We start from the raw sequence: 21,931 nt of genomic DNA on the forward strand, positions 1-21,931 counted from the left end.
CACTCTCAGACTGCAAGTTTGCTGGTGGTTCCCAGAATATCTAAAAATAGGATGGGAGAAAGTTCTTTTAGCTATCAGGCTCCTCTCCTGTGGAACCAGCTCCCAGCTTTAGTCCATGAGGCAGACACCTTGTCTACTTTTAAGACTGGACTTAAATTATTTGATAGGGTCTATGGTTAAAATCTGATGTTAGCCCAAATCTGGACAAGTGAGGGAGTAGAGGGAGGTGGAGTGTACAGTCGGTAAAAACGACTCTCCCTTGCCCTGCCTCCAACATGCTTCCACCTAAAAGGCTAGGTTATCCAGAGTTATCTCTGTAGTTATGCTGCTATAGGCTTAGACTGCTGGAGGACACACTGACCACTTTCTACACTCTACAACTTTCTTCTACAATTTGCTCTTTAACTGTATTACTTTCTGCTATTTCAGCTGTTTATGTTTTTTCTCTAAGTGTTTTTCTCCCCAGAAGAAGCTAGAATGATGTTCTGCTGAGCTGTGGTGGCCTCATGGAGGGGGCCATTGGCTTGAACACTGTTGCTAACCACTTAAACATTCTCCCTCTCCTGATAATACAATTTAACTTTCTTTGACATTGAATGTGCTACTACTAGTTTACCCATTTAATTATAGATTCACTAGGATAAATACAATAAAGTTTATCTCTCACCAAATAGAATATTTACTAAGAAATCACAATGTAACCATAGAAACACTACTTGGTATATATGTTGTGTGGTGTGTGTGTGTGTGTGTGTGTGTGTGTGTGTGTGTGTGTGTGTGTGTGTGTGTGTGTGTGTGTGTGTGTGTGTGTGTGTGTGTGTGTGTGTGTGTGTGTGTGTGTGTGTGTGTGTGTGTGTGTGTGTGTGTGTGTGTGTGTGTGTGTGTGTGTGTGTGTGTGTGTGTGTGTGTGTGCTCTGTCTTCTCCAGCCCCAGTGAGTCGTGGTGGATGGCTGCTTATTCTGAGCCAGGATCCTCTGGAGGTTTCTTCCTGTTAAAAGGGAGTTTTCCTCTCCACTGTCGCTAAATGCTTGCTTAGTATGAGGATTGCTGTAAAGTCACTGACACTAGTTAGTGACTCGATGCAATTTGCTGGGTTCCTTATGTAGGAAACTTTTAAACTGGTATCCTCTTTAACTGGTCACATGTCTGTTGTGATACTTGTGCTTTCAGGGATGATAGTTAAAGCAGGAACTGACGACATCAAGCTGGACTTTGTTTTATAGCTCAGCTGCTCACACGCCCAGTGATCACTTTGTTTGCTCGGGTCAGCCATCGCTGTTCCAATTCTGTGGTCAGAGGAGGCAGCAACACATTCATTTGAAAGATGTCGAGGTACCACAAGGCAGCGATCGATGGTAACTTGGACCTCTTGAAGGAGGCAACAAGGAAGCACCTGAACACCGCAGATGATGATGGGATGACTCCCACCCTACTGGCTGCTTTTCATGGACACGTCAACGCTCTTCAGCTCATATGCAGCAGAGAGTAAGTTACTTTCTATTATCCAACCAGGATTAGTCTGAAATCAGGCTGTTTGTGGATCAGAACTCTGTCTGTTATTATGATCACTGCTATTCACAAATGAATTATTCCTCCCTAGAGAATTAAATTAAGATTAACAATAAGTCATAAATAACAGCAAAGGAGCAAAGGTCAGCGTTACCGTAGAAGGTGTTTTATGGCTTCTTTTTCATTCAATTGATTTTTATGGGACTTTATTTACACCGGTTGATGTTTTCCATCTTTCTTCCACATTCTCCTTTGAGCAGAGCCAAAATTTTTTATTTGTTCTGTAAAACAAAAGAGCCTTTCATTCAGCCATCTATCCCCCAGTACCCCCACCTTGGCTCCATTAACAGCAACAAAGGACTGGTTAAAATCTAGCCTGAGACCCAGAGAATATGTTTGATACATGACCTAAATCAGAAGTTAAGTCTTTTTATCAGAACCAGTCAGATCTGGGCTTCATAATAAACTCCTGTAGCGATTAAAGCTTTTATGGCTCCAACAGGAAGGAAAACCATTAAAGGCCTTCCAGTTTAACAGCTCAATAGCAACAGCTCATTCTGTAAACCACTGATTTTAACACACTTATTATGTTATAACACAATAATATTGTGGTTTTTATTTTACTTTTATATTACACAACACAAAGGGAGATTTGTGAAGAGACTGCTTTTTGAAGGTTATCGAAAAGTAAAGAATAATAATAAATGAATAAATAAATAACTATATTTCCCATTCATTTATAAATAAAATAGTTTGATCAGCAAAGCACAAGCATGTTGCCAGCGCTCTTAATGATAAACACTCAGATTAAATACATGGAGACGTGTTTAACCAACGTGTGTCTACTTTTTTTTATTATTTATTTATTTATTTATTTCAAAGAACAAGACGAAAATAAGAACAAAAACATGGAATATTTACAACAACACACACAGAAAAAAACAAAGAATGAAAAGGAACAGAGAGAAGAAAAAAATCTTATTTTTTTTTACTAAAGCAACATAAAATTCATCCCCCTCAACAAATTCAACTTGCACACTCACTTTGCAGACACCATCTTAATTCATATTTATATAATTTCTTAATACATTTAATTTGACACCTTTTTAAAATACATTAAAGAGCAAGTCACCCCCTACCAGAGTCTTACTCCACTCCCACTTCCTGTTTGAAAATGCAACAAATGCCGTTGCCTGAGGGCGAAGCCGCTAACAAACACACACACACACACACACACAGGCTCACAATGGCATTGTAACATCACATGGTACCAGCTGATGTCATAGGGTACCTCTAAGCCAATAACGACAGCAGATTAAAATACACATGCAGTGCTGAGTTTTTACCTGAAGATGGCGCAATACTGACAGTTTGGCAGAATTTTTAAATTTGAATTAAGATGCACTAAAGTGCCTAATTATTGACTACACATGTCTACAGCATGATTAGACACTCATTTTTTTCAGTTTATCAGCAAAAAAAGTTATAATAACTAAGGGTTCGAAACTCGGTTGTAGACTTTCTGCGTGGAGTTGCATGCTCTCCCCATGCATGCGTGAGCTTCCCCCACAGATCACAACATGCCCTATAGGTTGAAACATTGTACGTCACTTTGTACGTCTGCCAAATAAATAAACATAAACATAAATAAAGGGTTACATGGCTCTCTATAGCGAGTGTTACTGATGGCTTTCTGTTAATGCCATTATTGCCATTGAAGTTAGATGTTTTGTCCTAAATCCATATTGTTCATGGTTTAAAATATTATTGTTTTCAATCAATCTATCCAACCTTCATTGAAAAAAAATATATATTTTAAACCTTGAACAGTATCGATCTGACTTAACCACTGATGGTGCTGTAAAAGTCTATCTGTTGTGAGCTCAAATACAATATTTATCATTTCCTTTGCATATAAACACTTTTTTGTTTTTATTCAAATACACATTTTTGCACAGATAATGTTAACTACAAAGAAGAAAACATTATTAATATATATCAGAGTTGGAAAAAACATGATGAAAGTTATTTTGTTCATACAAAAATTAATTTTACTAACTGACAACAATAATAATCTTTGTTTTATCGTTTTTGCAAGGTTTTCTCGACATCTATAATAAGGCCTACTTCGTTTTCATTCCTTTCTCCTCTGCATCTGTTTTGAGCTGCAAAAGACACGTTGTTGAGCTAAACTTTAAAGTTAAAATATGGAACACTTTTCTTATTTTTTAAATAATACCCCCACAGGGCGTTTAGAGGTGCAGGATGAATGTACAGTTTCTCCTTTAAAAGCTATATTTAAAAAATGCATAATCAAATTTTTATTTTGTTGGGCATGACACTGGCTTTATGTTTACATCTACTGGAACAGGGTGCTGAAACGTGTCAGCAGTGAACCAACATCCCAGCTGCTGGAAAATTTGTCCTATTGTTGCAATACCACCTCTGAACACCAGAGTGTCCATGTTCCATATTCAGCCTTTAATGTTTGATTCTCATTTACAATCGATTACTCTTCTGTTGTTTTTGTCTCTTTTGCTTTATCTAGAGGAGATCCCAACAAGAGTGACATCTGGGGGAACACGCCCCTGCACCATGCAGCAGCTAACGGCCACATGCACATTATCAGCTTTCTGGTTAATTTTGGAGCCAATCTCTTTTCTCAGGACAATGAATTCCACACAGCAATGGATGTCGCTGCATCTCGTGGCCACATGGAGTGTGTGCGCTTTCTGGATGATGCTGCTGCACAGCAAACCAACCAAAATCCCAAAAGGGTGGCAAATCTGAAGAAGGAGGCTCAGAAAGAGGCGGAAAAGAGAGTGAAAGTCTGCGAGAAGGTGAAAAAACAACACCAGAGCAGGATGGATAAACTGCAGCGTGGCTCGGTTTCTGAGGCGAGCATGGGATCCACGTTCTCAAGTGGAGAGTCTATGATCGCAGTCAACGAGCAGTACTCCAAACTTATTGCTTCAGAGAAAACGGGCTCTTTTACTGCCAGGGTAAAAGGAACACTCCAGAAGAGGCTGGGGATGAAAGACAAAGGCACTCTGCAACAAACAGGAAGTGGGAATGTCATCTTTAGACAACAAGGGAATGAAACTTCGGATAAACCAGACTTTCTGAATGTCTTCAGTGAGGAGGAGGAGGAGAGGGAGCTAGAAGGAAGAGAGACTGCAGAGTATGATGATGATGGCTTTGAAGAACCAGGCCAAGGTAACCAGTCCATCTTCAATCGCCCGGGCCTTGGAGGTCTGATTTTCATGTCGAAGATGAACGTGGAGTCCGAGGACATTCCTCGTGACTACGAAAGTCTTGATTACTTTGTTCAGAACCAACTGCTTGGGGCTCAGGAAGACGCCAATGGCTTTGACGATCCAGGTGACACTGACCTTCCTTGGGATCAGGAGGATCTGGGATTGGATGATGATGATGTAGATGAAGAAAGCTCTCCTTTGGAAGTGTTTTTGTCCTCCATCTCCTTGCCAGAGTTTGCTCCTGCTTTCAACAGAGAGCACTTGGACTTGGAGGCACTCATGCTTTGCTCTGATGAAGACCTGAAAGGCATTCGTATCCAATTGGGACCCAGGAAGAAGATTTTGGAGGCAGTTGCTCGCAGAACAAAGGCACTAGAAAATTCTGGAGTCATGAAGAACAGCTCCTTGTGATCAATCACATGCAGATGTTTAAAATCCTGGTAGTAGTCTGTCTCCTTTCAGAAGAAATCCAACAGCACCAACTTGATTTGTAAAGCAACAACTCTTTCCAGAAGAATGATCACATTAATAAATTTGTTTAACAATGTTGTCTTTTCATCTACATTACTTTTGTTTGAAATAAGTTTCTGATTCAGTTCAGATTTATAAATAATTTGATCTGAAACACAAGTGTGTGCATTCAGAGGATGCTATGGGTTTTTGTGATTATTCGTTACTATAAATGGTGAAAGAGAATCAGGTGAATGAGTCCAGCTGTCATTTGGATGATTACATCAGCATGACAAATAAACATTTATGCATTATAACCACGTTTTTCTCCAAAGTAAAAATAATTATGTAAAAGTAAAATCTCTTGTGCTATTTTAATATGTAACAAATGAACTAATTGATTTTTCAAAATAAAACATCATTATCAAGATCTGGCGTCATGATGCAACAACTTGGAGCTGAGCGCCCAGAAGACAGTGGAGATGATGGTAGATTTCAGGAGAGTGCAGCTTCACTGCCCCAAACCCCGATGCAGGTTTCCCACAGAAAACCTTTAGCCGAGTAGTAGAGAAGCCTACGAGTGGCCCACTGTGTTTTTGTAAAAAAAAATAAAAAAGTTGTCAGTAAGCTTAAAATTAGTGGTGTGTTATAAGCCATTTATTAATAATACTTATTTGTCTTAGAAAATGGCACAATCTTGAAACATGGTTTTACCAGACAGAAAAAATAATTTTAACTATTAAATCTAACTAATAAAAATGACAATATTTTAAATTAAATACAACCTAAATGTGATGAAAACCCCACATTCTAAATTGTCTGAACTAAAGTGAAAATTAAAAAACACAAATAACTTTATTTCTGCTTTCCTGAATCATTTATCAAGTTTTTATGCCCATAGAAGTTGTTTTACTTCGGGAGTAAATATCTGTGGAGACACGCAATCGTGTTTTCACCTCTTTGGAGTTCAAAATGGTCCCAAATTTTGGACCGCTTTTGCAAGAGTTTTTATATATATTGTTTTCTCCATCTTCCTCATCTGTTCCCGTGATCACCAATGATCCCCAACTTTTTGAGCCAGTAAAATGTGCCCATGTAAATTTGAGTCCAGTTGCGGTGCATGCATTTAGCAAAGCCTCAAATCAGTAAAAAAAAAAAAAAAAAAAAAAAAAAAAAACTATTGGAGGAACATTTTAAATACTAGTGCATTGGCAATATTGGTGCATTAAATACTATTTAAAAAATTAAATAAGTGATGCTTGTAGGCCTTTCACATACAGACCTGTTTTGCTCAGCCCAGATATGGTATTGAGTGACCACATCTGGGCAGCCTGTTTTTTTTTCCGCACTTTTGCCAAAGTGGTCTGCTTCAGGCTGAACCGTCCCAACAAACCAACTGCCGACTGATTGGCCAACTCAAATTCACTCTTAATCTGCCAGCGGGGACTTCCTGCATGAGCGATTCATCATCACTCTGGATACTGAGGAGCAAACATTACCCCTTTCTCTCTAATGGGCCATTCCCATCTGTACCGGGTCGGCCCGGGCCGGGTAGCGTAGGTTGTTTACATATCTGGGTGGCCTGGTATTTTTCCGGGCCAACCAAGGCTCATTCTCAGCCCTCTTCTCGAGGGGGTCTGCTTCAGGCCGACCAGGGCCAACACACCCACTGCTGACAGCAAATTCACACCTTCCATTAGAGCAAGCCTCTGATTGGTGGGTAGAATAAGCCCACATGGGCTTAAGGCAAGGATGTGTGGAATCAACCGGGCCAGGCTGGGGCCGACTGGGGCTACCCGGCCCGGGCCGACCCGGTACAGATGAGAATGGCCCATAACTGAGGAGCGCGAGCACACACACACACACACACACACACACACACACACACGCACGCACGCACGCACGCACGCACGCACGCACACACACACACACACACACATTCTTGCCCCCCCCCCCCCACACACACACACACACACTCTCTCTCTCTCTCTCACACACACACACACATGATCCACTCCCATTATCTCTTTGTATAAATAAACTCTGTGACCAGATGTTCGGGGCAGTTGCCCTGCGCACTTGCCACGAATCATGATTTGGTTGTATGTCTGCCTCATTGTCTCCTTTTCTCTCTCTAGCGGCAGGAAATGGGTTTATTGATCAAATATATTGATAAAATCCCTAACATTATTTAAAATAACAGTGCACATAACTCTCTTGAGTCCAAATTCAACACGAAGCAGGAAGTACCAGGAGATGAAGCCTCTTGAGAACCCTTCAGTTTTTATTGGGCGTAGTATGGGCTTTGATTGTTGGGTTGCCGTCATAGTGAGCTCGATGATTGGTTGTTGTGGTGACAGGGGGCGGGCCAATAGCCACTACTGAACCAATCTGCTGCGACCTTCTTAAATACTGAAGTAGAGGTGGGCTGGGCTTGCGTTGAGTGGCGTTTAAGGTTGCTGATTGAAGCTAGCTCGTTCTGTATGTGGGAGAGTACTTTCGCTCCGTCGCGGTCACGACTATGTTTTACAGGTATAGTTTTTGGCTCTTACGGTTTCCAGCTTTTTCATATCACCCGTGTTTGCATCGTGTCTGTCCTCCTGAGCTCCGTGAGTAGTTAGACTCGTAGTAAAACTTGTTTGCGCGGCTGCACCCGAGCTAAGGCTGAGTGAGAGTCTCGGGGATTCACACCGCCTTATTGCCTCTCAACTCTGTTTTATCCTTTTAATAGAGCTTGTTGAAGCGACTGTAATAAAATCATCTTTGCTAAACGCTGCACAACTGTTTTGTGGGTAGGATAAATTCCCAGAACACCTGCACGTTGAGGTCAGGGGGTATTTAGCTTGACGCCCCTGCCTGTGTGTTCCGTTTCAGGACCGCCTAGCACAGTCTGATATGGCTGAAGTGGTCGCCGTCAGCACCCGTCTGCTTCTGCCGTCCACTATGAACGCCCCCTTCCAGGTCCAGGTGGACGCCAACGGCGCCACCGCTGCAGCTGCTTCCGCCGCCTCCTCGCCCGCTCCTCAGAACAGCGATGACTACCTGTTTGTGGAAAGCAGGCACCCCAACACGGTTCTGCAGGGACTCAACAGCCTGCGGCTCAACAACGCCTTCTGTGATGTGACTCTGTGCTGTGGGGGTCAGGAGTTCCCCTGCCATCGCATCGTGCTGGCTTCTTTCAGCTCCTACTTCCAGGTAAACCCTCTCTTCTGTATTAGACAGACACATAATGGTCCTAACCTGTGTCTGCTGTCTTCTTCTTCTTCTCATCCCCCCAGGCCATGTTTTCAACTGACCTGCTGGAGTCCAAGCAAGAGCATGTTGCTATAAATGGTGTTGAACCACAGATGATTGGCATGTTGGTGAGCTATGCTTACACCTCTGAGGTCTACGTCTCTAAAGCAAATGTACAGGTAAGACATCCTCTCGCACATCTCTCACCAGAAGCTGTCCAGATTATGATGTGTGGTGGCGGTGGGTTTGATTCGGTGTAGGCGCTGCTGGCAGCAGCCAATCTGCTGGATGTGATGGCTGTTCGAGAGGCTTGTTGTCGCTTCATGGAGCGTCAGATGGATGAGATGAACTGTGTGGGTATTCACTGCTTTGCTGAGGCCCACTCGTGTACAATGTTGGAGAAACGCAGCATGGAGTACATTCTGGAGCACTTCAGTAGTGTGTGTCAACAGGTGACTTGGTTTTATTCCTTTATTTAATATGTCTTTAAGTGTTGGAACCACCCCTCAAAAAATGTGGGTGTGTACATTTTTTTTCATGAGGTTTGATGCTAAAAGTTATTAAACGGTTAGCGCCTTATTCTAATAAATCTATTTTATTTCTAAAATGGTTTAAATAGATTTTGTAACTATGTGTATGGTTTAGTTAATTTTCTTATGCAGGTTTGCAAACATCTGTGGGATCCATAACTTAAACGAATTTTTCGACCATAGGCCAAGCTCTTCAAGGATTGTTTTTCTTTTTTAGGAGAGACAATTTTTTATGCCTATGAATTAGTCTTGCAGATGGGAAATTACATATGTGCAGCATCTGTTTTGCAACACTATGTACATTTGCATATTAAACTAGGGTGACCAGATGACGCTTTGTGTGGGACAGTCCCACATTTTCATCGCTTTTCACACATCCCGCAAATCGAGACTTATCTTCCACATTATTGACATTCTCCTGTTTTGAGTTTTAATCTTGCATAAACCGTGTGAAGAAAGCTGCCTGCCGCTGTCAAACTAGGAAGCAGGACTTTTAACGTGGGTTAGGAGCACGTGGAGCGTGCACCCGAACCACCAAAACAGAAGCGTCGGTGAGCACGGTGGATAGATGAACGCGGTGGAGAAAATGCTTTCAAAATAAAGACTTGTGGGTTAAAGGTGTTCTGGGGGACTCATAACCTTACGCTGCAAGATGAATTCTTGCGAGATTTGGAGTTTTCCAAGCTCAAGAGAATCCATCTTGTACCGCTCCAGATTAAACCGTCCAACCTCTAGCCTAAAATAGGCTGGACCAATCGTGTGTCAGTACTGTGCTGCAGGGTGGGACTTTTCACGATAGTATCAAGCGCCCGGCTAAGCAAAACAAACATGGCCGCGCCAGTTGATGCTAACCGCAAAGAGCAGTCACGACCGCACTGCGGGGTCCATGGCCAAAAATGGTCGCAGTAGGACATCTTCGTCATCGTCGTCTTCCTCTGCTTATCCGGGTCGCAGGGGCAGCATCCCAACTAGGGAGTTCCAGACCGTCCTCTCCCCGGCCTTCTCCACCAGTTCCTCCGGCAGGACCCCAAGGCGTTCCCGGACCAGATTGAAGATGTAACCTCTCTAACGTGTCCTGGGTCGACCCGGGGACCTCCTGCCGGCAAGACATGCCCGAAACACCTCCCCAGGGAGGCGTCCAGTAGACATCCTGACCAGATGCCCAAACCACCTCAACTGACTCCTTTCGATCCGGAGGAGCAGCGGTTCTACTCCGAGTCCCTCCCGAATGTCCAAGCTCCTCACCCTCCTCACCCTATCTCTTACCCCGGGTTTCCACAGGAGCCGTCAGCAGCACGTTACTGCAGCAGCACGTCTTGCTCGCGTAAGCTGCTGCTTGGCCCTTCCCACGAGACGCGAAGCAGCAGGGGAGCAGCTGTCACCGACAGAGCACGAAGTCGCACGAGTGACTTCGTCAGTAAACACAACAACAAGCAGGAGAAAACTACAACATGGCTCCAAAATGTTTGTGTTTTATGTTCTGTCCATTTTATAATCGCCAATACGGACCTGAAAAACAAAGGAGACCGCTAGCTAGGTGATAACTTCTCACGGGGCCGCACAGTTAGTAACCTTTTTTAAAGTAAAGCAACCGGAAGGCAGTACGTTCTTTATTCTGAAAATCTCGGGAGCTTCTCTCCATTTCCGCGTCCGATTTCCTGTCTTTCCTTCCCCAAAAATGTCGAACTTGACCCGTTTCAGAGGCGTCGCGCGTAGAAAATAGAACCGGCACGTAAAGGCCGCGACATGCTGCTCCTGAGACGCGGCCGACTCGCGCTGGACGGCTCCAGTGGAAAAGGTTCTGTTGACCACAGCGGTTCTTATCAGCAGCTATGACGTGCTGCTGCAGTAACGTGCTGCTGACGGCTGCTGTGGAAAGCCGGGGTAAGGCTGAGCCCGGCCACCCTACGGAGGAAACTCATTTCGGCCGCTTGTATCCGCGATCGAACATCTTGAATTTGTTAAAACAGGTGTAACAGAAAATTCCCTAAAAATCCATTCAGATATATTCGTACATGTCTACAGCTAAATGTATAATTGTTATTTTGACCATAGGGAGCCTAAGTCACTTCCACACCATGGATCCCTGGAAGAATGAAAAAATGAATGCAAGTCAACGGGGCTAAAAACGTTATTTTCCAATTCCGCGTGTTTTGTGCCACGGATTTCACATATGATGTCCGTGAATTTTAAAGACACATTTTGATACCAAGAACACGGATTGATGGAGAGGGAGATCATCCACTAATAATGCTTCTATTACTGCTTTCTGCAGGAGGAGTTTTTGTCTCTGTCTATGGACAAACTGACTGAAATCATTGCCAGTGACCTTCTCAATGTGCCCAAAGAGGAGATGGTGTTCGAGGCCATCGTGTTGTGGTTGGATAAATGTTCTTCTCGCAAGCAGAGTTTTGAAAAGGTCACATTGATCATTCCTGTTTGATCAGCTGTCTTAACTTTGTTTTTGTTTGATTTTGTGAGTTTAGAGTAGAAGGCACTTAATCTGATGCCAGTCATAGTTTTATTTTATGGGAGATGAAACTTGTAAAGATTGCACTAAACCACTGCTACTTTGAGATTGTTTAATGGTGGTGATGGTATTTCCATATCATTTTATTTATTAAGCGCTTTCCACACAGCAGTTAAACCTAATTTATACTTCTGCATCTGCGTCGGTGTAGACACGCAACGCCTTTATCCGCCCTTGCAAGGGCTCTCCAGCAGGCTCGCAAGGACAGATGTGGGGGTCGAGCCCACTTTGCTGCATCTGTCCAACAAGACAGAAAATGCAGGTTTGTGATTGGTCAGGACTATTGCCCCCTCAAACAAAGAAAGTCGAAGATATGTAGCAGCAGACGTAAAGAACACCTAGTGGAAAAACTCAAATATATGAACATTTTATTCACCCTTGACTAGAGGAGTGAAAAAATCTGCAGCAAGCGTTTATTTGTGGATCGAAATTACGGGAAATGTGGGTTTAGAGGTGGCGAGCGCATAAGGAGGTGGAGGGAAATGTGGGTTTAGAGGTGGCGAGCGCATAAGGAGGTGGAGGAGAATGAGGGACAAATTTGTCCACGTAAAAAAAAAAAAAAAAAAAAAAAAACTGTAGTAAATGCACAATCTTCTCTGTTGTCCTAGCAGGGAATTGCTTTGCAACACTCCCCAGGAGACGGAGAAGTCCGAGGGCAAAACATCTCCGTCCACGCGTCTCCCTCGTGGAGCTGATGGAGAAGTATAAATTAGACTTTACAGCTGATCAAAGCACTGCACTAATAAAACAAGCTGAATAATCACAGAGAGTAAAAAGAGGACTAAAAATCCAACCAAACAGGCAGTTAGAACCATAATGGGAATTTTTAAACATCTCCTCTTCCATGTTTGTCCATGAATGTCGTGTAAAGATATCGTGTCTTCTCTTGTTTGCTCTTCAAAGGTGCTCGAGCATATCCGCCTGCCTCTCATCAGTCCCTACTACCTCCATGATGTCATCGAGTCTCTGGATGTGGTGAAGGAGAATCAGGGCTGCCAGAGGCTCATCTCTGAGGCCAAGGATTACCTTCTGATGAAGGATCGCCGTGGGGAACTCTACAGCTCCAGAGCAAGGCCGCGCAGGTCGACAGGTATGCACAATTCAGCCTGATTTATACTTCTCCTTGAGCTTTGCAACGAAGAGATGCACACGGAGTGTCGGGTTTTCACATGCGAACTTCTGCGCAGACGGTGTTGCAAAGCAATTCCCCGCCAGGACAAGAGCAGCACTTTTCTGTGGTTTCCTGCCACCATAACACTCGTGTATCCGGTCCACGATGGTGTGTTTATATATTTCAGAGACTTTATCACACGAACAAATTTGTCCTTAATCCTGCTTCACCTCTTCGTGCGGTCACCACCGCTAAACCCACGTTTCCCGTCATTTTCGTCCACGTTTGCTCCGCATGTTGTACTCCTTCAGTCACGGGCGAATAAACGTTCATATTTTTGGACTTTTTTCACGATGCGTTCTAAAGTTTGTTCTGGGTCTGCCACAGAATATCTTATCACTTTTTAACAGAGCAACGGTGGTGGTGCTGGTGATGAATTTACAGGAAGTGGTGTCCTGACCAATCAAAAGCTTGCAGTCGGATTGCGCTTTCAACTGATGTTTAAAATTGTGTGTGTGAATGGGTGCTGTACACATTCACACACACATTCACAAAGTGCTGGACATCAACACCTCAGATTAGCAGCAGCATGTAGACGAGCTGTGTACAAATGAATACGTGATAAACGAACACATGTAACTATGGGCTGCATGGGGGTACAGTGGTTAGCACTGTTGCCTCGCAGCACGAAGGTTGCAGGTTCGAAACTCGGCTGCGGCCTTTCTGCGTGGAGTTCTCTCCATGCATGCGTGGGTTTCCTCCGGGTACTCCGGTTTCCCCCACAGATCACAACATGCCCTACAGGTTATAAATTGTAAGTCGCTTTGGATAAAAGCGTCTGCCGAATGAATAAACATAAACGTAAACTTTTATACCTCATGAAAACGAAGCGTGAAAAAAAAAAGTGAAGTATGAATATGAACCAGGCTTTTTGGTGGCTTATTTACAGTCTAAACTTGAGCCATTGTTATCGGTTCTGCAGATGTAAGCTTTTTTTTGGTTTTGTTTTAAAGGGGCATTATGGAAGTTTGACAGCCAAAACGTGTATAGAAATAATAAATTTCGTCTTCATACGTTCTCCTGCAATGCCCTGGTTCTGTAGAATGAGCCCTGGCATTTTTACACTTGTTGCCAGTTTTTCTGTAAAATCACAGAAAAAGAGAGCTGCTCTGGTCGAGCAGGCTGCTTCATGCGCGTTCACGCTTAGGCATAGCCCGTAGCATTTGCTATCCGTAGCTTTAGTCTTTGTCGCTGTTCCTAACGCCTAGTGACAAAGCTAGCTACATTTCTGAGGACCCTTAGCTACTTTCTGTAGAACTTTCTTCTAAATATTTCCTGCAAATTAGCAACAAAATAGCCATTTTCGCTCCGAACTGTTCTTTGAACGTTGTTTCAGCTGGATATAAAAGTTACAGATACAACAGACATCACTGGTGCTTAGCTCACCTAGTAAGACGTCGGACTCTCGTACTGAAGACCCGGGTTTGATTCCGGATGTGAACATAGTTTATTTAGAGTTTCGTTTTTACATTAATGGTATATTTTTTTACAGTAAGATGCCCAAATTTTTATTTGAGACTCACCGACCGGCATTGAATTCACAGATAAAAAAGATGTGGGTTCAACTTTCATTTTGGAACAATTTTTCAAGCAAGGGAATGATCTGAGCATGCAGGGAGACTGACCCATCTTAAACCTTTGTCGGCTGTGCTGCAGAGAAAGGTACAGAACCAAATTATTTAATTTGCTGCACGTTCTGTCCTCTGCCCCCCCCCCCCCCCACACACACACACACACACACGGGACTGTCTCAGCTGTTATTTTCGTTAAGGAGTGTGCACGTACAGCATGCGCGCCTCGTGCACGAGCCTACTATTGAAGCTGCGGTTACGCTTTTGGCCTGAGGGGGCAATCGCGAGCATAAAAATTCAAAACTCCGTAAAGACCCTTTAAGCTTTTTTGTTATTGCATGGGTGTGTTATGTCATAGTAAAAGACTTATAGATTTGAACATGGCTGTGGGGGTGATCTCCCTCAGTTATCACTAACTGCTATCTGTGAGCAGTGCAAAGGTTTTCAAGAGCACCTGGCTGCAGACCTCCACTGTCAGGCTGCGTCATACTTACGCTTGTAATTGATAGGTTTTACATAATATTTTATATTGAAACCCATCAATTTTTTTCTCTATAGTTCATATGTAGTTGTCATTTAAGATACTTACGGTTGTAATTTTTTTAAATTAACGAATGGCCGGGGTAGGTTTCAACATAAAATGCTAAGGTACGCTAACATACTTCCGGTCATCATATTTATGAATAAAATCCCGAATGCTGTTTCGGTTGAATCGCTCTCCTCACAAACGCATTTATTTTTTAATATTGCGTCTTAGATTATGACAGAATATATCATAATGACTAGGGATCGTTTCAGACGAGTATCCGGTACAGATAAAGCATTTTTGACGAGTACGAGCATGAGACGAGTAAACCTCGGAAATATCTGTAATCGTCCTGAAGGAAAATCCTCATTGGGTAACTTGACTGTCTTCACGCTCTGTGATTGGCCAGTCACATAGAGTGCCCGCCCCTCCCTACACACAAAACTCTCTAGCCGGCCGGGAGCTCAGTCCGTCCTGCTCATCCACGCACACACACAGACAGTAACGGATCTCGCTGTGATTGCTTCACTGTTGCTCACGTTTCTTCAGTTTTCCCTAGGTTTTCTTCAGCTCGCCTCTTTTTCAGTTGAATATTTAAAGTTACTTTTTTCGTAACTTACATGGTGCATTTGACAAGACAGAGCTGACGTGCTGCATTAACTCACTACCTCCGCTCCGGTTGGGTTTTTTATTTTTTTTAACTCCATCTCTCTCCCTCTCACCCTCTCTATCTCTCTCACACACACACACCTTAATCAACATTGCTTTGTTTAACTTTGTGTGGGGCAAAATGCCAAGAACGTTAAGAAAAAAATCTGTTTAATCAAATTAAAATAAAAAAAAAATATATAAAGTTGTCTGGTTCTAGCATTTCATATTTCCTAGTTCCTACTGCATGAGTTCAGATGTATTAATCCATGCACTTAAATATTAATGTTCTGATTTTATTGAAAAACTTGTTCTGTAATAGTTCCTTTACTACTATTGTGATCAAAAATATTTAATCTCAATTCTGAGGCTGCTCTGTAAATAGTTTTCAAATAAACAATACACATATCAACTTCTGATCATTCCATATCAATTTCAGACTTAAAAAAATGTATTGATGTAAACCACACCCACTTCCGGTTAAACTACGCCCACTTCCGGGTTATGCCACGCCCATTCCGAGTACAGATACAGATAATTTAGTTGGTTGAACAGATACAGATACAGATAGTGGTGTACTCGCTCATCCCTAATAATGACCACGTTGTGCAACAGTAAAAGGAAAACACACAACAAAAATTACAAACAACTCTAAGGTTTACTAAATAAATGACAACTATATATGAACTATAGAGAAATAATTGATTTTACGTAATATTAAATACTAAAAACGGAAACATTTAAAATAAAATTTTCCCAAAATAGTAGAATATTATAGTACAAGTTCCCAGTGCAGGGTCCTATGAGGTAGTATGCCTAAAACTCACTGGACCATGACTAATGTTCTCCCTACCTGTGTGTTACCATGGCAACAGGGACAGCTGAAGTGATCGTTACGGTTGGGGGAGAGGATGATAAAGTGGTGCTGCGCAGCGTGGAGAGCTTTGACCCTGTGACCAACCAGTGGAAGAATCTGGCGTGCCTGCCATTCGCTGTGAGCAAACACGGGCTGGTCGTGTCAGGTCGGGTTCATTCAGGGTCACGCTGTCATAATTCCCCGCCAGACTCTCCTCTGGAACATAAATGATGAGCAGCGCTAATGTTTGTTTCTAATCTGCCTGTAGATTCCACTCTTTACTTGGCAGGAGGAGAATTTCCCGATGGCTCAGCGAGTCGGGAAATGTGGCGCTACGACCCCTGCTTTGACTCGTGGATGGAGATGGCTCCCATGAATGTGGCTCGCTCTGAGTTGGGTAAGGCGATCTTCTGGATAAAAATGCCTGTGAAAACTTTATCCGTCTCCTTTGTTGGGGATCCCTGGACAGATGGCAACAATATTAAGCCCTTTTCAGATAGACATGCTGGAATATGTGTGAACAGCAGGCGTACATGCGTCATTTACTCAAACAAAGCCATTCTGTCAAACATGACAGACGAAGAGATAGGATTCCTCTCACTGATCGGACTTATGTTAAGCATAATTCTGCGCACACGAAGACGCACAAGAGACCAGGATGATGAAGCTCAATGGTTAAAAGGAATCACGGAAGCGGTGTGATGTGCTCCGTCGCGCAGAGACGGTATCGTAGGAGGCGAGCTGCCGTGGTTCGCCGCATGCTACAGCAGCGGGCTATCTAGTGGGCCATTCCCATCTGTACCGGGTCGGCCCGGGCCGGGTAGCGTAGGTTGTTTACATATCTGGGTGGCCTGGAATTTTCCCGGGCCAACCAAGGCTCATTCTCGGCCCTCTTCCCGAGGGGTACTGCTTCAGGCCGACCAGGGCCAACACGCCCACTGCTGACAGCAAATTCACACCTTCCATTAGAGCAAGCCTCTGATTGGTGGGTAGAATCAGCCCATTCACACCTTCCATTAGAGCAAGCCTCTGATTGGTGGGTAGAATCAGCCCACATGGGCTTAAGGCAAGGATGTGTGGAATCAACCGGGCCAGGCTGGGGCCGACTGGGGCTACCTGGCCCGGGCCGACCCGGTACAGGTGGGAATGGGGCTTAGGTGCGCACAGCGTCCCCCGGTCCCCTCCTCCTCCTCCCCCTTCTCCCTGTCCGGAACTCGACCTCATCAGTCTGAAGCAGCCACCCTGTCCGTAACAAGTCCGGACCTGTTACTAGGGGCGTCGTCTGGTTAAATTACGGAAAAGGTTATCCGGATGTTTGTATTCAGACACAAAGGTCTTACGGACCGAGTCCGGAACAGTTCCGTTTTTCATGGCCTGTCTGAAGGGGGCTTTAGTCTGTTTTATTGGCAAATATCAGGTTTTTCATACCGATTTGTTGTTATGCTTTGCGGCCAAAAGGACTCATGCAGAGGAAATAATCAGATTTTACCAAACAAATTCTTACCAGCCTTGTACTGGAAATCCTGTAGTGATTGAGTTTTGACTGAAGTAAAATTTCTTTTTTCTCCAACGAACTTGCCAGCACAGTGGTATGAGTGTCTGCCCTGAAACTGGGAGATTGTGGGTTCAAATCCACTTTAAGACTTTAAAAATGGGACCTAATGTCTCCCCGCCGTTGGATTGGGGAGTTAAATGACCAAATGGTACACAGCCATGTCTGCAGCTCATCACTCCCTCAGGGGATCGGTTAAATGCAGAGAACAAATTTCCCCAGTGTGTGACGACTAACGGGACTTTAACATGGAAGTGGTATTTTCTTACTAAATCCTGTAATTGTATCCAGTACTTTTGGCATTTGTATCTGTCTTTATTTCTAGTTTAAGGTAAAAATGCCTTTGCGTGTGGATGGAATAGAAGTGTATGTTCCTTTCTTTCAGACCGTCGACGTTTTTTTGTTTTAAATGAGGACAAAAATGTCTTTTTGTAAAGATGTTTGCATAAAGAATAAGACATGAAAGGAGACTCGGCTGTTTTTGAATTTCTCAGAATTTAAAACAAAGCTTTGTAGGACTCTTAAAAGTCCGTGTTGATTGATCTACTCCATCGTCTGGTCTCAGGCTTGGTGATGCTGGATGGTTTTGTGTACGCTGTGGGAGGCTGGGAGGGCCGGTCTCGCCTCGCCTCAGTGGAGTGCTACAATCCTCACACCAACGCTTGGCAGTTCACACAGTCGGTAAAAATGGCCGTCACAAGTCCTGCGGTGGTGGCCCTGGATGGCCTTCTGTATGTTACTGGTAGGAAAGTGTTTCTGACCATATTGTATTCTATTTTAGTAAAGGAATCATTTATGTGAAGGGCTTGCTTATTTGCTGACTTATCTTCTCTGTACTGGTAGGTGGCGCTGTTCTAGAGGACGGAGACGGAACAGACCTTGCTCAGGTTTATAATCCAAAAACCGCTGCATGGACAGAGATTTCCCCCATGCAGATCGCCCGCTCTGGATCAGCTGCATGTACGCTGAAAGGAAAGATCTACGTTATAGGTAACAAACTCGGCCAGCATCTTTTTATGGTCGTTGGGAGTCATTTCTATTAAACCTGTTCCCGTTTTTCAGGTGGATGGCATGCCTCAACAGAGAACACGGATAAGGTGGAGTGTTACAATCCCAAGACTAATCAATGGACTATGTGTGCCCCAATGAAGGAAAGACGCTACCGGCCAGGTGCTGCTGTAGTAGATGGAAAGATCTACGTATTAGGAGGAGAAGAAGGCTGGGACAGGTGAGCCGATTCCTCTGACATCATTAGAAATCATCAAACACAGCTCCTGTATTTTATGTTAACGGTTGTTTTCTTGCAGATATCATGACACTATAGAGAGGTACTGTGATGAGACCGACGCATGGGAGATTGTCGGGGAGATGCCGACCAGTCGCAGCTGGCTCAGCTGTGTGTCTCTCCAGCTGAGGAAGGACATCTGCATAAGCAGCTGTCCTGACACTTCAAACAGCAACTAAAACGCCACAAAGAGGCGATGTTTTTATCATTTTTACTGTCTTCAGTAACGGTGCGCTGCTGAGCTCGGTGTTGTGGGGAATCGGAGCTGCGTGGGGTTGGCTCAGAGCTGTTTGAACTGTTATTGGAGTCCAGAAGTGATCTGCACTAGCTGGTGACGCCTTGCTGAGTACTTGCTTGGGTTTCTCGTTTTTGGAGGAGTGGTGGTTGAGATGCTGGTGTTGGCTCACTCCATCTGGAGTTAGTGTGGCTTTGAGCAAAGCTCCCTCGGTATGATGTGAACATGTTTAGGTACTTTTCGATGTCGGAACATCTCAGTCTGAAGATGCTCCCAGCCAACATGTTATTTTGTATTGTTTTGTGTTGGTTTTTGACATGCTGTCAGATTTACCTTGCTGAACATGTTTTGCAAACTCTGTGGGCTGATGGGTCATGTTGTGAACATTTTAAAAGGGTAACCTGAGGTAGCGCGTACACATGTGAGCCGTCTTTTGTTATTCAAAATTAAGAGTTCTGAGTAATTGTCATTCAACCTGTGAAATGTTCAGCGTATTTTTGTAACTTTGTCATTTTTGTGAATGTAAGTTGAATATAGTTGTAATAAAGTTGTTTATTTACTAAAAATATTATATTGACTAATAAAGAAGCTTGAATATTCAAGAAACTATGGTGCAGGTAAATACGGAGTGTCTAAAGCAACAATCTTGTTTTTTTTTTTATCGGACATCAACATCTAGTGGCTGAACGATATATTGCACCTTGTTTCCACTATATGGTTGACAGCATTGCCTCTCGTTCGCGCACACACCCCTAGCCGACAAATCGAGCTAAAACCAAGTTTTTATTCTTATATTTAGATTTTAGACTTAATTTTTAAAAGAAAGTTCACCAACTCTGCATCTGTCTAGGTATCTTCACATGCTCTGTGATTGGTATATAAGTATAGTTGTCTAATGCTGTTGATTATTGCTGAATGGTGCCCAGTTCAAATTGCATGGGGCTCTAGGGACAGATATTTGCTTACATTACAGGTCCTTCTCAAAAAATTAACATTGTGATAAAGTTAATTATTTTCTGCAATGTACTGATAAACATTATACTTTCATATATATTATTAGATTCATTACACACAACTGAAGTAGTTCAAGCCTTTTGTTTCTAATATTGATGATGTTGGCATACAGCTCATGAAAACCCAAAATTCCTATCAAAAAATTAGCATATTTCATCCGACCAATAAAAGAAAAGCGTTTTTAATGCAAAACAAGTCAACCTTCAAATAATTATGTTCAGTTATGCATTCGATACTTGGTCGGGAATCCTTTTGCAGAAATGACTGCTTCAATGCGGCGTGGCATGGAGGCAATCAGCCTGTGGCACTGCTGAGGTGTTATGGAGGCCCAGGATGCTTCGATAGCGGCCTTAAGCTCATCCAAAGTGTTGCGTCTCTCAACTTTCTCTTCACAATATCCCACAGATTCTCTATGGGGTTCAGGTCAGGAGAGTTGGCAGGCCAATTGAGCACAGTAATACCATGGTCAGTAAACCATTTACCAGTGGTTTTGGCACTGTGAGCAGGTGACTGTGGGTACTTGACACTGGGCTTCAGGCATTTTGGCATTTCCCTCTGCCCAGTCTTCCTCCAGACTCTGGCACTGTGATTTCCGAATGACATGCAAAATTTGCTTTCATCCAAAAAAAGTACTTTGGACCACTGAGCAAGAGTCCAGTGCTGCTTCTCTGTAGCCCAGGTCAGGCGCTTCTGCTGCTGTTTCTGGTTCAAAAGTGGCTTGGCCTGGGGAATGTGGCACCTGTAGCCCATTTCCTGCTTACGCCTGTACACAGTGGCTCTGGATGTTTCTACTCCAGACTCAGTCCACTGCTTCCGCAGGTCCCCCAAGGTCTGGAATTGGTCCTTCTCCACAATCTTCCTCAGGGTCCGGACACCTCTTCTCATTGTGCTGCGTTTTCTGCCACACTTTTTCCTTCCCACAGACTTCTCACTGAGGTGCCTTGATACAGCACTCTAGGAACAGCCTATTCGTTCAGAAATGTCTTTCTGTGTCTAACCCTCTTGCTTGAGGGTGTCAATGATGGCCTTCTGGACAGCAGTCAGGTCGGCAGTCTTACCCTTGATTGCGGTTTTGAGTAATGAACCAGGCTGGGAGTTTTAAAAAGCCTCAGGAATCTTTGTAGGTGTTTAGAGTTAATTAGTTGATTCAGATGATTAGGTTAATAGCTTGTTTAGAGAACCTTTTCATGATATGCAAATTTTTTATAGGAATTTTGGGTTTTCATGAGCTGTATGCCAAAATCATCAATATTAGAAACAATAAAAGGCTTGAACTACTTAAGTTGTGTGTAATGAATCTAATATATACAAATGTCTAATGTTTATCAGTACATTACAGAAAATAATTAACTTTATCACAATATGCTAATTTTTTGAGTAGGACCTGTATAACACAGTACATGATAAGACTCACTTTCATGGATTTCTAAAAAAGTCATGCATAAATTCTGGAAGGGGAAAAACTCCGGGTTGTTGCTTTAATGTACAGAATAAGTTGAGACTGCGGAAAGACCAATATAATCTGTTGGCCAATATTTGCATTTTCTCTATAAGCACTGACCG

The 21,931-nt window shown here is 43.3% G+C and overlaps 2 protein-coding genes across 3 annotated transcripts; both read left to right on the forward strand.

Annotated features, from left to right (window-relative positions):
* The first annotated feature begins 1,093 nt into the window (after nucleotides 1-1,093).
* anks4b (ankyrin repeat and sterile alpha motif domain containing 4B) lies at nucleotides 1,094-5,313 on the forward strand. The gene is made up of 2 exons (XM_015945631.3): nucleotides 1,094-1,485; nucleotides 4,058-5,313. The coding sequence occupies exons 1-2, from the start codon at nucleotides 1,325-1,327 to the stop codon at nucleotides 5,175-5,177; spliced, it is 1,281 nt and encodes a 426-aa protein (XP_015801117.3). The 5' UTR covers nucleotides 1,094-1,324; the 3' UTR covers nucleotides 5,178-5,313.
* A 2,317-nt stretch (nucleotides 5,314-7,630) lies between these two features.
* On the forward strand, nucleotides 7,631-19,529 carry si:ch211-256e16.3 (kelch-like protein 20). 2 transcript variants are annotated; one of them, XM_015945629.3, is made up of 12 exons: nucleotides 7,631-7,748; nucleotides 8,091-8,411; nucleotides 8,495-8,629; nucleotides 8,711-8,902; nucleotides 11,256-11,399; nucleotides 12,414-12,600; nucleotides 16,302-16,448; nucleotides 16,551-16,679; nucleotides 18,400-18,576; nucleotides 18,678-18,824; nucleotides 18,897-19,062; nucleotides 19,142-19,529. In XM_015945629.3, the coding sequence occupies exons 2-12, from the start codon at nucleotides 8,112-8,114 to the stop codon at nucleotides 19,296-19,298; spliced, it is 1,881 nt and encodes a 626-aa protein (XP_015801115.3). In that variant the 5' UTR covers nucleotides 7,631-7,748; nucleotides 8,091-8,111; the 3' UTR covers nucleotides 19,299-19,529. The 2 variants fall into 2 exon arrangements, with proteins under 2 accessions (XP_015801115.3, XP_015801116.3); XM_015945630.3 differs by lacking the exon at nucleotides 7,631-7,748 and adding an exon at nucleotides 7,936-8,008.
* Nucleotides 19,530-21,931: the final 2,402 nt, after the last annotated feature.

The sequence above is a fragment of the Nothobranchius furzeri genome, chromosome 12, assembly GCF_043380555.1.
Source record: "Nothobranchius furzeri strain GRZ-AD chromosome 12, NfurGRZ-RIMD1, whole genome shotgun sequence".
In the NCBI taxonomy this organism is placed as follows: domain Eukaryota; kingdom Metazoa; phylum Chordata; class Actinopteri; order Cyprinodontiformes; family Nothobranchiidae; genus Nothobranchius; species Nothobranchius furzeri.

Coding starts and splice junctions, on each gene's coding strand:
- anks4b (XM_015945631.3), top strand. CDS start 1,325: ATGTCGAGGTACCACAAGGCAGCGATCGATGGTAACTTGGACCTCTTG. Junction 1,486..4,057: donor CAGCTCATATGCAGCAGAGA/GTAAGTTACTTT, acceptor TGCTTTATCTAG/AGGAGATCCCAACAAGAGTG.
- si:ch211-256e16.3 (XM_015945629.3), top strand. CDS start 8,112: ATGGCTGAAGTGGTCGCCGTCAGCACCCGTCTGCTTCTGCCGTCCACT. Junction 8,412..8,494: donor CTTTCAGCTCCTACTTCCAG/GTAAACCCTCTC, acceptor TCATCCCCCCAG/GCCATGTTTTCAACTGACCT. Junction 11,400..12,413: donor GCAAGCAGAGTTTTGAAAAG/GTCACATTGATC, acceptor TGCTCTTCAAAG/GTGCTCGAGCATATCCGCCT.